We start from the raw sequence: 15,937 nt of genomic DNA on the forward strand, positions 1-15,937 counted from the left end.
TTATTCCTTCCGGCGTGTCCACTCTTTAGCATATCTTAGTATCATCTGCAAATAGATAAAAGTTACCTTCTATTCCTTCCACAATGTCATTCACAAAGATATTGAACAGAACTGGTCCCAACACTGATCCTTGCGGCACTCCGCTTAACACTGTTCTCTCTTCAGAGTAGATTCCATTTACCATTACACACTGTCTTCTATCAGTCAGCCAGTTAGTAATCCACGCCACCACTTTGGCACTTACTCCCAAGCTTCACATTTTATCCACAAGCCTCCTATTCGGGACTGTATCAAAAGTTTGCTGAAATCCAAGTAGATCACAAGAAAATGGCGGAAATATTAAACAGAATGTTAAGAATTTATTAGGAAGGGATGTTAAGAATTATTAGAAAGGGAATGGCAAATAAAACAGAGCATGTCATAATGCCTCTGTATTGCTCCATGGTGAGACTGCACCTTGAATACTGTGTGCAATTCTGGTATCTGCATCTCTCAAAGGATATAGCTGCACTGGAGAAAGTGCAGAGAAGGGCGACCAAAATAAAGGGCATGGAATGGCTGCCCTATGAGGAAAGGCTAAAGAAGTTAGGGCTGTTCAGTTTGGAGAAGAGATGACTGAGGAGAGATATGAAAGAAGTCTACAAAATCATGAAAGGACTTGAATAAGTTAAAGAAAATTGGTTATTTACTCTCTCAGATAATAGAAGGACCAGGGGTCACTCCATTAAGTTAGCAAGTAGCTCATTTAAAACAAATCAAAATGATTTTTCATTCAGTGCATAGTTAAGCTCTGGAATTCATTGCCAGAGGATGTGGTTACAGCAGTTAGTAAAAGTGGGTTTAAAAAAGGTTTAGATTAGTCCCTAGAGGAAAAATCCATAAACTGCTATTATGGTAATTAATAAGCAATAGTAGCGTGTGATTTATCTAATGTTTGGGTACTTGCCAGGTACTTGTGATTTGGAGTGGCCACTGTTGGAAACAGGATACTAGGCTTGATGGACCCTTGGTCTGACCCAGTATGGCATATCTTATGTTCTTATGTTCTCAAATTCTCAGTTCTATGTTCATTAAAGAAGACCCTGGAGAAGGACCCGTTGCTGGTTGACCAGACTGTAGAGGGGAATGGGCTAGACACAATTCCTTTTACTGAAGAGTATTTATAGGAAGAGCTAGGAAAGCTGAATGTGGACAAGTCCATGGGGCTGGATGAGGTACATCCCAGGATACTACGAGAACTCAGAGGAATCCTGGCGGGTCTGCTAAATAACCTGTTCAATAAATCCCTGGAAATGGGAGAGGTGCCGCAAGATTAGAGAAGAGCTGTTGTCGTCCCGCTTCATAAGAGTGGTAGCAAAGAGGAAACTGGAAACTACAGGCTGGTTAGCCACACTTCGGTGGTGGGAAAATGAATGGAGACACTGCTGAGAAAAAGGATACTGAACTATTTACAATCTGGTAAGTTACTGGACCTGAGGCAGCATGGATTCACCAGAGGAAGGTCCTGGGTGACTAAAGAATTGGATTGAGGAAGAGCACTTGATGTTATCTATTTGGATTTCAGCAAAGCTTTTGATGCTGTTCCACATGGGAGGCTTGTGAACAAAATGAGAAGCTTCGGATTGAGCGCCAAGATGGTGGAGTGGATTACGAACTTGTTGACTGAAAGGAGAACATGGGTAATGATAAATGGAATGCTCTCTGCAGAGAGAGCTGTGTGAAGTGCCAAAGGGATCGGTATTGGGACCGGTTCTGTTCAATATCTTTGTGAGCAACATTGTGGAAGGGATAGAAGGTAAAGTTTGTCTATTTGCGGATGATACCAAGATCTGCAACAGAGTGGACACACTGGAAGGAGTAGAGAGAACGAAAAGCAGTTTACAAAGGTTTAAAGAGTGATTGAAGATTTGGCAGCTGACATTCAATGCCAAATAGTATAGAGTCATGCATCTGGGATGCGATAATCCAAAAGAGTGGTATGAGATGGGGGAAGGAAAGGCTAATGTGCACGGACCAAGAGCGGGATCTTGGGGTGATTGTTTCTGGTAATCTGAAGATTGCGATGCAGTGTGTCAAGGCTTTAGCTAAAGCCAGAAGAATGCTGGGCTGCATAGAGAGAGGAATAACCAGTAAGAAAATGGAGGTTGTGATGCCTTTTTACAGGTCCTTGGCTAGGCCTTACCTGGAGTATTGTGTTCAGTTCTGGAGCCCTTATCTCAAAAAGGATAGAAACAGGATGGAAGCGGTCCAGAAAAGGGCTAAAAAATGATGTGGGGTGTGTATCAGAAAACCTATGAGGACAGACTGAAGGATATGAACATATATACTCTAGAAGAGAGGAGGCGCAGGGGTGGTATGATACAGACCTTCAGATACCTAAAAGGCAATCGTCAAACCGTTTCCATTGGAAAGAAATCAGTAGAATTAGAGGTCAAAAAATGAAACTCCAAGGAGGATACCTCAGAACCAATGGCAGAAAATATTTCTTTATGGAGAGGGCAGTGGATGCCTAGAATGCCCTTCTGGAGGAGGTAATGAAAACCAAAACAGTGAAAGAATTCAAAAGGGCATGGGATAAATAATGTGGAACCCTAAAGGCTAATGGATGGAAAATAAGAAAAGAGTGCATGGATTAACTTAATAGTGAGGCGGTTATTACCCTTAACCAACAAGCCTTGATAGTATTCATGCAACTCCATCATTGCTCTCTGCTTCAACGGCAGGGGGAAAAGGAGAATTAGATTTGGTCAGCAACCGAGGGCCCTGACTTTTATGGGTTAGGGAAACAAGCATGGTGATAACTTGCTGATGTGGCGGTTACTACCCTTAACCAATAAGACTGTTACTTTGATGCATCTCAGACATTGCTTTCTGTTTCAACAGCAAGGCATAACAGGATATTAGATTCAACAGCATATTCAACAAGGGCTAGTGTGGGAAACAGATAAGCATTGGGGGGTTGGGAGAGGGCAACGGGGAACTGGATTCAAACAACCAAAAAGGGCTCTGTTTTTTATGGTCTGGGAAACATATAAGCATGAGGTAACCTATACGGCACAGCAGAAACTACCATAAGCTTACTGGGCAGGCTGGATGGACCATTTGGTTCTTTTCTGCTGTCATTTCTATGTTTCCTAGCTCTTCCCATACATTCTGTTCTGTAAATGAAGTTTCATCTACCCCCATCTCCATCTATGGTCTTGTTAACCAGCAACAGTCCTTCTCCAGGGTCTTCTTTAGTAAACATCAAACTGAAGTATTTGTTTAATATTTCTGCCACTTCTTCAGCTCTCTTCATACAGTGCTCCTTATCACCTTTCAGTTTCACTATATCACTTCGGGCCTCCCTTCTTTCTCTGATATATCTGAACAATGTTTTGTCTCCTCTCTTTACCTCTTTGGCAATTTTTTCTTCCACTTGACTTTTTGCTTTCCTGATTTCTTTCTTCGTCTCCCTCAGTTTTAACAGATGTTCTTCCTTGTGTTCCTTTTTTTTGGGATCCTTCCTACTTCTTGAATGCCTTAATTTTTTCATCCACATCCTTAGAAAACCAGATTGGTATCTTTTTCTTCTTACTCTTATTTACTTTCCTAACATATAGATTTGTTGCCTTTGTAATAGCTCCTCTTAATTTGGCTCACTGTTGTACCACCTCACCCATTTTCTCCCAGTCTTCCAGTTCTTCTAGGTAGATCTCCATTTTGACAAAGTTCATAATTGTGAAATTCAAAACTTGGGACTTTGTCTTCTCTGTATCCTATTTGCGATATCAAGCCATACCATCTGATGATTACTACTGCTCAGGTGAGCCCCCTACCCGAACATCAGAGACATTATCCCCATTAGTGAGCACTAGATCGAGGATCATTCCCTCCTTCGTGGGTTCCATTACTATTTGTTTGAGCAGAGCACCTTGAAGGGCATCCACTATCTCTCTACTTTTTGTAGATTCTGCAGAAGGGATATTACAGTCCACATCCGGCAGATTAAAATCTCGAACAAGAAACACTTCTTATTTATTTATTTCACAGATTTATAGTCCGCAATTCACAGAGCATCAGTGTGGATTACAACCAAAATACACAATATCTTTCCCAACTTTTGGATCTCCTTGATCAGGTCTCTGTCCAGTTCATCTGTTTGGGTTGAAGGACTCTAGATCACACTAGTAAAAATAGAAGCACCATCTTCTCTTTTTAGGACAGTCCATAATGCTGCTTCTTTACTCCACGTCCCATATAATTCAGTTGCTTGGATATTGTTTTTGACATAGAGTTACTCCTCCCCCTTTAGGTGATCTGTTATGAAATAACCATTTCTGAATGGCTGACAAATTTTCAATTGTTTGAATGTATTGGATATTGAGTTGCAAGCTGGAACAAAAACCTGTATGTAGGCATATATATATAGAAATTTAGATCCAGATATTTATTTATTCCTCAGTTTTTTTTATACTGCTAAAGCAGAGCATGTCTGGTCAAAGTGGTGTATAATATAATTAAAGTCCTCCTAATAACTTGCACGCTGGTGATAAGTAAATGTTGAACAGTGTAGGCTTAAGTGCTGATCCTAGTGGCGTGCCTGTTTTAATTAATACCCAATTTGAAAAGGTGTTGTCTATTTGGATCTGCTGCATATGGCCAGTTTTAAAGGAACTAAACTACCTCAGAACCAGCCCTCTGATGCCAAACTCTTCCAGCTGTTTACATAATATTCTATGGTCAGTGGTGTCAAATGTAGCTTAAATATCTAGGAGCATCAGTACATAGCTTTGGGCACTATCAAAACCATGCCAGATAATGTCAGTTATAGGCAGTAGTGTTTCTGTGCTATGATTTTATCTAAATGTAAATTGATTTAGATTTAGTAAGGTATTTTCTCCTAGGTAATCAGTTAATTGTTTATGTACTGTATTTTCTACAACTTTTGACAAGAAGGGCAAGGAAGAGATTGGCTGATAATTAGCCAGAATATTAGGATCCATAGAATAATTTATTAGTATTGATCGGACTAAGTGTACAATTTTAGTTCCATAGGGAGAATCTCTTCCCAAATACTCCTCAAGGTGCTGGTAGGGATGGGATTGAGTGCAGAAAATGATGGATTTCGTTTGGTTATTATTTGTTAGATCTCAATATTCGATACAGGAGAAAAGTGTTCCCAACATGAGGCAGACTTATAAGGAGTGGCCAGTATGGCATCAGATATTGGAAGAAATTTACTACACAACTCATCCACTTTTTAGTTTTAAAAGCTTGTGCATACTTCTTACACATATGAGGGGATAAGCAATACTTTCTCTTTGATTGTATTTCAAATGAGGAGTTGGTACGATGTTCAACAGTGTAAAATAAAAATCTTGAGCTGTAATTAGCACCGTGAATCTTAATAGAAAAATATTGCTCATTTGCTACATTGATGGAATTCCTATACTCCTGCAATTGTCCTCTGTAAAAACTCTATGTTTAGGAAGATTTGTCCTTTCTCCGAGGACAAGCAGGATGTTAGTCATCACACACGGATGACATCATCAGATGGAGCCCCAATGCGAAAAACGTATGTCAGTTTCTAGAACTTTGACTAGGCACACTGAGCAAGCCCAGCATCCACGCGGGGTCCCTCTTCAGTTTCTTCTTTTCTGCGGAGCTGTATGTTTTGCAGTGTAATTGAACTCACTTTGCCTTTTTTAGCCTTGTGGAAAACTTTTTTTGTTCTTCGTTTTTGTGGTTTTTTTTCCTTTGATTCCATCACCAGGTCCTCCTTAGTGTGGATAAGTGCAAGGTGATGCATATGAGGAAAAATAACCCATGCTATAATTACACAATGTTGGGTTCCATATTATTAATGGTGCTACAACCCAAGAAAGATCTAGGCGCCATAGTGGATAACACATTGAAATCGTCAGTTCAGTGTGCTGCAGCAGTCAAAAAAGCAAACAGAATGTTGGGAATTATTAGAAAGGGAATGGTGAATAAAACGGAAAATGTCATAATGCTTCTGTATCGCTCCATGTGAGACCGCACCTTGAATACTGTGTACAATTCTGGTCGCCGCAATTCAAAAAAGATATAATTGCGATGGAGAAGGTACAGAGAAGGACTACCAAAATGATAAGGGGAATGGAACAGCTCCCCTATGAGGAAAGAGTAAAGAGGTTAGGACTTTTCAGCTTGGAGAAGAGACGGCTGAGTGGGGATATGATAGAGGTGTTTAAAATCATGAGAGGTCTAGAACGGGTAGATGTGAATCGGTTATTTACTCTTTCAGATAATAGAAAGACTAGGGGGCACTCCATGAAGTTAGCATGTGGCACATTTAAAACTAATCAGAGAAAGTTCTTTTTTACTCAACGCACAATTAAACTCTGGAATTTGTTGCCAGAGGATGTGGTTAGTGAAGTTGGTATAGCTGTGTTTAAAAAAGGATTGGATAAGTTCTTGGAGGAGAAGTCCATTACCTGCTATTAATTAAGTTGACTTAGAAAATAGCCACTGCTATTGCTAGCAACGGTAACATGGAATAGACTTAGTTTTTGGGTACTTGCCAGGTTCTTATGGGCTGGATTGGCCACTGTTGGAAACAGGATGCTGGGCTTGATGGACCCTTGGTCTGACCCGGTATGGCGTGTTCTTATGTTCTTCCCATACTGTCTCTAGTCAGGATTTTTGGCATTTCAGGTAAGTTTCCTTTCGCGATAGATTCCCCCCCCATGGTGGCGGTGCCAGCCGGCGATTGCCGCCCGCTGCCATTGCTTTTGACTTTGCGGTCCTTTTGTTTCACCCCGTCATGGCCATGTCCGGTTTTCACCAATGCCTCTGGTGCCTGAGGACCAATGTATCACTGATCCTCATGAGATGTGTATCCTCTACCTGGGGGCATCGCATGATGTCAGGGGTTTCTGCTTATGCACCCAAATGACCCCAAAAGGGCGTGTGCTTCGACTCGAGATCGATTAGCTCTTTGGGTCGAGGAAGTCCATTCCTTCAGCATCAAGGGACCTTGTAGATGCCCCGATGGACATCACACCATTGACATTGGTTTCATTGATGCAGCTAGTAGATAGGGGCAGACTGTTGTCGATCTCCTCCATGCTGAGGATGCCAGATTCATCATCTTTTACCTCGGCACCAGGGGAAGACCGGGCAGAGCATCGAGGGAAGCCTAAGAAGCATCGGTACCAGTCCCTATCTGCATGGTGCTGGGCATGGGGATGCACTGGCTTTTGCCATGTTGCCTCAGAAGCGACAAAGCGGTGAGGAGAGCTCATACTCTACCGGGAGCTTGCAAACGTCTCCACCGGTCTTGATGCTAGTGCCGATTCCCCTTCGTGTGTCCAAAGAAGATTTGGCAACCCTTCCTTCCTCCCTCCCAGTCAGTGTTGGTGTCAGCAATGTTTGAGTAGGAGCTGGAGCACAGAATCCAGCTGGCGGTGGAGTGGGCGCTGCAGAGCTTTGGTCCTGTGGAACCAACGGCACAGAACCCAGTACTGCCTGTCCTCATACCACTTTTGGAGAAGCTCAGCGTGCTCATCAGTGCATTACCATCCCAGCTGGTGCAGATTCCTTGGACAGCATCAGTGCTCGGCGGGGCACAGAGGCCTACCCCTACTGATACAGTGGTTATTGCCACGTCCTCAGAGGAGGAAGCTCCACCAAGGCCGGCAGAGACTCTGAAGCCTGTAGCCCTCTGTCTGGTTCTACTTATGCTTGCACCTCTGGACAAAAGCTGAGCACTTCAGGCTCCATCCCCTGTAGCATACAATGAGGAGGAGGGTCTCTATGATCCCTGGGGGATGATCTCCTCCAAGGACCTGATGGTCTCCCGTCAGACCCTTCTCTTCCAGATGAATGAAGTCCCTGCCTGAGGACTTAACATTCACATGGTTTGTGAGGGTGAAGGCAGAGGCCATCCCATTTCAACTTTTGACAGAGGAGGATGCCAGGCACAAAATGCTTGAGATCCTCCAGTTTGTGGAGCCTCCGAAGGAGATTGTGGCGACCCCAGTACATGAGATCCTTAAGGAGTTGCTGCTGAGGAGATGGGAACATCTCCTCACAGTGACTCCCATTAACAAGAAGGCAAACGGATTTGATAAGCATCTACCTCATCCAGAAGGCTTCCAAATTCGATAAGCATCAGCTACCTCACCAGTCGGTGATGGTTGAGTCCTCTCTCAAGAGAGCCAAGCACTCTTGGACCCATTCCTCTGCGCCCCTGAGGAAGAACCACAGAGTGATGGACTCTCTAGGGAGGAAGGTGTTACAAGGCGCCATGCTTATTGCCCCACATTGCTGCCTACCAATGTGGGACATCTGGAAGCAGGTGCAGGAGGTGGCTGAGCAGCTGCCTCAGCAGTAGCAGGACACCTTTATTTTGCTGGTGCACATGGATCTGGAGTGCAGAAAATATGAGGTCGGTGCGACCTACGATGTTTTTAAAACTGCATCGAGAGTGTCTGCAGCGAAAATCAGTGCCCTCAGCATGGCATGGCAGTAGGTCTCAGATTTCTGACTGGAAATACGGGAATGGCTCGTTGATGTGCTGTGTACTGGAGAGAATCTCTTTGGCGATAGGGTGAGGGATGCCATGGCCCAACTTTGGGACTACCATGAGACCTTCTAACTCTCCATCGGTATTCCGGACCCGTTTTCCTCATCCAGGAGGCTGTCGAGACTGGGGCCTAGGAAGTCTTTCTTTTGCCAGAGGAAGTACTATCCTTCGCCTTCTCGCTCCCGTCAACACATTCAGAGCACCTGCAGCTGTCCCTGGCAGTAGAGAGCCCCCAAACCCTAGCCAGCATCTCAGTCAACTTCAGGGATGGGGTTTTGACTGGGCCGTAGGGAGCATAAGCCAGTTGTCCATACCCATGATGATGGATTCTCTGGTTGGTGGCAAGCTGCGGTTCTTTACTATCCAGTGGCCCAGTGTAACCTTGGACCAGTGGGTTCTGTCCATCTCCCAAGGGTACCTATTGAATGTCCCACCAGATTGTCCTTTGTGCCCACATTTGGGGCTGGTAGCATATCAGGAGGTGCTACAGGCAGAGCTCTCCTCCCTCTTAATGCCCAGAGTGGTCAAGCCCGTACCACCAGGCAAAGAGGGCAGGGATTCTACTCCAGGTACTTCCTGATTCCAAAGAGAGTAGGAGGACTCCGTCCTCCTACTCTCCTAGACATCTCCTATTCTCCTAGACATCTCAGACTTAAGGGCCTTGAATAAGTTTCTAAAAAGAGAAAAGTTCAAGATTGTTTCCCTGAGCATCTTGATCCCTGTTTTGCAAAAAAGGGGATTGGCTATGCTCCCTTAACCTAAAGAATGCATACACTCATATCAAGATCTTCCCAGGTCACAGGAAATATCTTTGATTTGTGGTGGGAATACAGCACTTCTTGTACTGAGTGTCGCTGTTTGGGCTCGCGAACGTCCCAGGGGGCCTGGCTGTGGTGATGGTGCACCTCTGCAGACTGGGAGTGCATGTCTTCCCGTAAATGGATGATTGGCTGGTCAAGAGCATGACTCAGGCATGTGCTCTCAGGTCCATGCGCCTGTCTGTTTGGGTGTTGGAGTCACTAGGGTTCGTTCTCACCTACCCAAAATCCCATCTTAGCCCTTCATCTTAGTTGGACTTCATAGGAGTCCTGCTAGACATGGCTCAGGCCAAGGTCTTTCTGCCCTGCCAAAGGGCTGTCGCTGTGGCGACCATTGCGTCAGAGATTCAACAGAGCCAGCAGGTGTTAGCCTGGCACATGTTGAGGCTGTTGGGCCATATGGTTGCAACTGTCCATGTAACTCCTTGGCATGTTTACATATGTGCAGAGCCCAATGAATCCTGATGTCACAGTGGTGCCAGGCCACTCAGAGCCTCCAGGATTGCATCTGAATCTCCCCATCTTTCCAGGACTCATTGTCTTGGTGGCGGGTACTTTCCAATCTGGTACAGGGGATCTCGTTTTGGAGTCTCCCCACTCAAATTGCCCTAACTATGGATGCATCTACCCTAGGGTGGGAAGGTCATGTACATTGGCTCAGTATCCAGGGTATTTGGTCCGCTCAGGAATGTTCTTGTCAAATCAACTTTCTGAAGCTTTGGGTGATCAGGTATGTGCTGTGGGGTTTGAGATTGTTGTCCAAAAAGTTGTCCTGATCCAGGCCGACAACCAGGTAGCCATGTGGTATGTCAACAAGCAGGGATGCATGGGATCGTACCTCTTGTGTCAGAAACGTTCCAGATTTGGTTGTAGGCCCTGTCCAATGGAATGGTACTCAGCGTCCATGTACCTGGCCGGGACAGAGAACATGGTAGCAGACAGGCCAAGTCGAGCCTTTGGGAACCCAGGAATGGTCCCAGGACCAGGGGTTAGCGAATCAGATATTCTGCCTCTGGGGGAGCCCAGCTTTTTGTTTCTTTTGATAAGAATAGGTTGGGCGTTGCCATTGCTAAACAGCCAATATCCAATTGGCTAGCAGATTGCATCTCCTTCTGTTATGCCCAGGTGGGTCTGCACCTTGGGGGTTATGTCAAGGCTCATTCTGTCAGAGCCATGGCAGCGTAGGTGACCCATTTGCAAGTGGTTCCTGTGGAGGAGATCTGCAAGGCTGCAACATGGAGTTCTCTTCACGCATTCACATCACATTACTGACTGGATAGGGATGGCCGATGCGACAGTAGGTTTGGCCAGACTGTCCTGCGGAACCTGTTTGAAGTTAGAACCCAACTCTCCCAACCTAGGACCCTTTGTTTGGGTTCAGGTTGTCTCCCCCTCTGTTCCCAACAGCACTGGTGTTGTGCTCGTTGGCACCTGGTTAGGTGTCTGCTGGTCCCCTTTTGTGTTGGGGAGCAGCCTGTAGCTAGGTATTCACCCATGTGTGAGGATGACATTCCTGCTTGTCCTGAGAGAAAGCAGATTTGCTTACATGTTACAGGTGTTCTCAGAGGACCAGCAGGATATTAGTCCTCACAAACCTGCCCACCATGTATGTATGAGACTGACTAGGGATTCCACGTGGATGCGTGGTATAGGGCATGCTGGGCAGGGTCAGTGTGTCTAGTCAAAGTTCTAGAAACTTTGACATATGTTTTCCGCATCCGGGCGCCATCTAATGATGTCATCCATGTGTGAGGACTAACATTCTGCTGTCCTCAGAACACCTGTTACAGGTAAGCAACTCTGCTTTCTCTATTTATGCTCAGCGTGACATAGTAAGTGTTTCTCATCCCTTAATTTAGTTGTGTACCATGTTGACCTTTTATAATTCTTTGTTAGGGTGATGACATGCATAGAGGTTTTCCTCAACTGATTATGTACTGAATGAAAAAATACTTTCTATGATTTGTTTTAAATCTGCTGGTTAGTTTCATAGATTGTTCCCCTAGTCCTGGTATTTGAAAGCATAAATAGCCATTCCCTATTTACCCATTCCACCCTACTCATAATTTTATAAATCTCCATCATATCCCCTCTGTTGTCTCTCTTTCAAATTAAAGATTTCTAATCTGTATAGCCTTTCTCCATAAAGGAGCTTTTCCCATCCCCTTTATCGTTGTTCTCTGTACCTTTTATCTCTCTCCTTTTTAGATGGTACTGCACACAGTACTCACTGTATGGTTGCACTATTGTTCTATACAAAGGCATTAGGATATTCTCTGTTTTGTTTGTTTTGTTTTGTTCTCTATTCCTTTCCAAGAAAGCACTAACATTCTGTTTGCTTTTTGACTGCTTCTGCACACTGAACTGAAAGTTTCAAGGTATTCTCCATAAGGATTCTGAGGTCCTTTTATTACTTAACACTTGTTCACATTAAATTACATTTGCTATTTAGATGACCAGTCTCCCAAGTTCCTTCTGTTGTTTCTCAATCTGCTGCGGTTTAAACAACTCAAAACAATTTTTCGTTATCTGCAAATGTGGTCACCTCACTCTCTAATCTCTATTCCAGATTATGGATGAATATGCTAAATAGCACAGGTCCCAGTACAGACCTCTGGGGCACTGCACTTACTACTTATATAAGGAGGCTGATCCATTCCTGTAATCATTTTTGTTACCCTTTTCTGTACTTTTTCTAATCAGCTATATCTCTTTTTTTTTTTTTTTTTTTTTTGCATACAGTACTCGAGGTTTAGCTGCACCAAGGATCAATACAGAGACATTGCATTTGCAGTTTTGTTTTCTATTCCTTTCTTAATTTCTCATACTCTGATTTTATTTTTTGATTACCATATACTTATTTTTTTTATTTAATAAGAACATACCATAAGGGTCAGACCAAGTGTCCATCAAGCCCAGCATCCTATTTCCAACAGAGGCCAATCCTGGCTACAAGTACCTGGCAAGTACCCAAAAACTAAGTATATCCCATGCTACTGATGCCAGTAATAGCAGTGGCTATTCCCTAAGTCAACTTGATTAGTAGCAGGTAATGGACTTCTCAAAGAACTTATCCAAACCTAATTATTTATTATTACTATTATTTATTATCTGATTGCTTTTGGCTATTGTCACACACTGAGCTTTCAATGTTTTGTCCACAGTGAACTCCAAGATAACTCCTAATATGAAACCTACTATTGTGTATTCATAGTTCGGATTATTTTTCCCTACGTACATTGCTTTGCGTGTGTCCACATTAATTTTTATGTGCCATTTAAATGCTCGGTTTCCCTGTATCACGATGTCCTTCTGCAATTCCTCACAATGGGGTAGATTTTTAAAAACGGCGCGTTAGCGTACTTATGTTCGCACTCCAGGCGCAAACAAAAGTACGCTGGATTTTAGTAGATACGCGCGTAGCCACGCGTATCTGCTAAAATCCAGGATCGGCGCGCGCAAGGCTGCCGATTTTGGGCAGCCGGCGCGCGCCGAGCCATGCAGCCTGCCTCTGTTCCCTCTGAGGCCGCTCCGAAATCGGAGCGGCCTCAGAGGGAACTCGCTTTCGCCCTCCCCTCACCTTCCCCTCCCTTCCTCTACCTAACCCACCCCCCCGGCCCTATCTAAACCCCCCCCCCCTACCTTTCTCCACGCGTGCCAGCGGGCCCACGCCCCCGAACCGCCCTGGCCCGAAACCACGCCCCCGGGCCCGCCCCCAAAATGCCGCGTCCCACCCCCAAAATGCCGCGCCGATCGGCCCCGCCCCGACACGCCCCCGACACCCCCCGACTGAAATCCCGGGACTTACGCGAGTCCTGGGGATCTGCGCGCGCCGGCGGCCTATCGAAAATAGGCGCGCCGGCGCGCAAGGCCCTGCTCGCGTAAATCCAGGTGGATTTACGCGAGCAGGGCTTTTAAAATCCGCCCCAATCTGCTCATGTTTTAACTACTTTGAATAATTTTTGTCATGTGCAAATTTTAACACCTTGCTCACCTTGTTATTTTTTCTAGATCATTAATGAATATATTAAACAACTCTGGTCCCAGTACAGATCCCTGGGGCAACCCACTACTCACTTCTCTCCATTGGGGAAAATGGACTATTTAGACAGATCTCCTAGCTGCACAAAAAAATACATCACCGCATTTGTGGCACTATCATATGTACCATAAAGCCCAGATTAAATTGACCCCCTTGCTCACTTCTAATCTCAGGCAATACAGTTAGACTTAAAAATGTTATGCCCTGGTAATAGTATAGTAAACGAGAAGGCTACTGTGCTTGGCTTGCTATCTCTTTTGAAAGATTGTTTTTGAATACAGATGTAAACGGTTGCTTTTATATTGCTTTTTCCCCAGGTCGCATTAAATATTGAACAGTATATAAGAGTTAAAGTAGATGAATAAGAATGCTCATCTTAGCTTACATTGGTACATGTATCTCACGTGTGGCGTTTTGTATGCTTCTTAATAAACATTTTTAGTCTAAAAGTAATCATGGCTTGGAAGCCATTCTGCTGTTTCAGGTAGGTTATGATGAGGCCTGTTGCTGTTTGAGCAAGATAGATGAATGCTATCTATTGAACCACAAGAAGGCATGCAAGGGTTGACAGATCCATTTCCTTGAAAATATTGAGCCTGTGGCTTGACCTCAGCAATATCTGCTGGAACATGGCTATGCTGAAAACCATCAGCTTTTCTTTCTGCTTGAACATGTAAGCATTGTTTCCAGTATGCATGCTGTGGCAGGGTACACCTTTGCTGTGGGTCATTATTTGGACAGCAAAATTTGTGTGTTATTAATTTCTGTCATTTGTTATACTAAGTCGTCTTGGAATTTTAATAACTTGTAAAGAAGATTTATATTCACCCTTGTCGGTACTTAGTACTTGGATTTTTCAAGGTGACACATACTAATGCAAGATAGTCTAGTGCTCTAGATTTCCCCTCATTTGATCCTTGCTGTTAGCTCTTTTTTCCTTTCTTTGCTTGATCTCAGTCATGGCTGCCTTGTATAAAATATGGTGTTAAAAATGAAGAGTTAATCATAAAAGATTGCAATAGGTTCTAGAACAGTGGCTCTCAACCCAGTCCTTGGGACAAACCCCTCCATTTGGATTTTCAGAATATCCTCAATGAATATGCATGACAGATTTATATGTACTGCCTCAATTAAATGAGATGTATTTCATGCATATTCATTGTGGATATCCTGAAAATCAGATCTGTTTGTGTCTCTCGAGGACCGGAGTTGGCCTCCCTTGCTCTAAACTACAACAAGCTATATGTTAATGTCTGAGATCTTGCCATTTATTTGTGCTGGAATCCTTTCTTTCCTTAGATAATAGACTATATCAGCAATTTACAGTTCATTTGTTTTACCATTAGGGTGTGGCACAGTGCTGCCGTTTTTATTAAATGAAAACAGAATGGCTGCTTTGATGTGTTCTGACCTCCGCTCTTGCAGAGTTCATCTTAAGTTCCTAAGCAACTTCTCTCCCAATTCTGTGTGCGCTTTCTTTTATGCTTCTATTTTTCTGGCAGGCATGTTAATAACAGGTGCATTGGCTCATCTGAGTGTCTGCTGATGTAGTATTAAAATGTTCTTTGGGGATAACATTTGTGTTTCAGGTCAGGAAAGTGACATTGCATTTGTTTAACTGCTGACAGCATTTATTTTTTCTTTCCATTCTGTAGCCGTCCTCAGAAGGTGTGCTTGTGTCCATTCCTGCCAGCGCATCCGCTGAATGTCATCACTGGCTTGTATATTGTTCAGCATCCAGCTGAGGTGAGTAAGTAAGGCTATGGGAAGGGATGAAGTTCACCAACCAGCCCAGGTTGCAGAGTATGGATAAACTATTAGGAAAGACTTTAACTACGGCATCTGTAATGCCCTATTATTTTACAGTGCATTAGGGTTATTTTAATAGCTGTGCTTCATTAAAGAAACAACACTTTTTTCCTATTTGCTTAAGTTTGATTTTTAAGATAATTAGTTCAAATAGTAAAAAAAAAATCTTTCTGTAGTTAGGACACATTTCTATCTATTCAGTTATTACAGAAACTTGATTTTTTTTCTCGTCTCTTATTCCAGACCTGCATTGGTTTCCTACCCTTAGGAAGATTTATATAGGTTACTAAAGAAATTAGCAAATTCCACTTCAGGACCTTCATAGAGGCTTGATTGAAAACTGAATCATTGTGAAGTATTTCAAAAGCACACTTGGCTATAATACTTATCCTGTATTACATGAATCCTTAGGGGATAAATAGGGGCACAAGTGCCTGATTTGTCTTAAGCAGCAAGTAGCCTGCACCATAGCTGACACTTGAAGTACCTTGGTTAACTTACTATGTAGTCATACCCCCAGGCTAAGTGCAGTCTTTTTAGGCTGAATCTGAATAACAGATATTTTCAAAAGTGCTATCTCCCTCTCGCTTAACCCTAAAGTATTTAATATCCCAATGAACCCAATGTATTCCTGGAGGAAGGAGGCAAGCCAGCATAATACCCCACCCCTCCTAAACCACTCTGTCAGCCGTTCTAAAATTAGCCCATGATCCAACG

At 43.6% G+C, this 15,937-nt stretch overlaps 1 protein-coding gene across 1 annotated transcript in view; it reads left to right on the top strand.

Annotated features, from left to right (window-relative positions):
• The window catches only part of DTWD2 (DTW domain containing 2), a 399,585-nt gene that overhangs the window by 111,625 nt on the left and 272,023 nt on the right, over positions 1 to 15,937 (top strand). The window contains 1 exon segment of the mRNA XM_029570996.1: positions 15,067 to 15,157. Within this exon segment, the coding sequence (XP_029426856.1) occupies positions 15,067 to 15,157 (91 nt within the window).

This window comes from Rhinatrema bivittatum, chromosome 1, assembly GCF_901001135.1.
Source record: "Rhinatrema bivittatum chromosome 1, aRhiBiv1.1, whole genome shotgun sequence".
In the NCBI taxonomy this organism is placed as follows: domain Eukaryota; kingdom Metazoa; phylum Chordata; class Amphibia; order Gymnophiona; family Rhinatrematidae; genus Rhinatrema; species Rhinatrema bivittatum.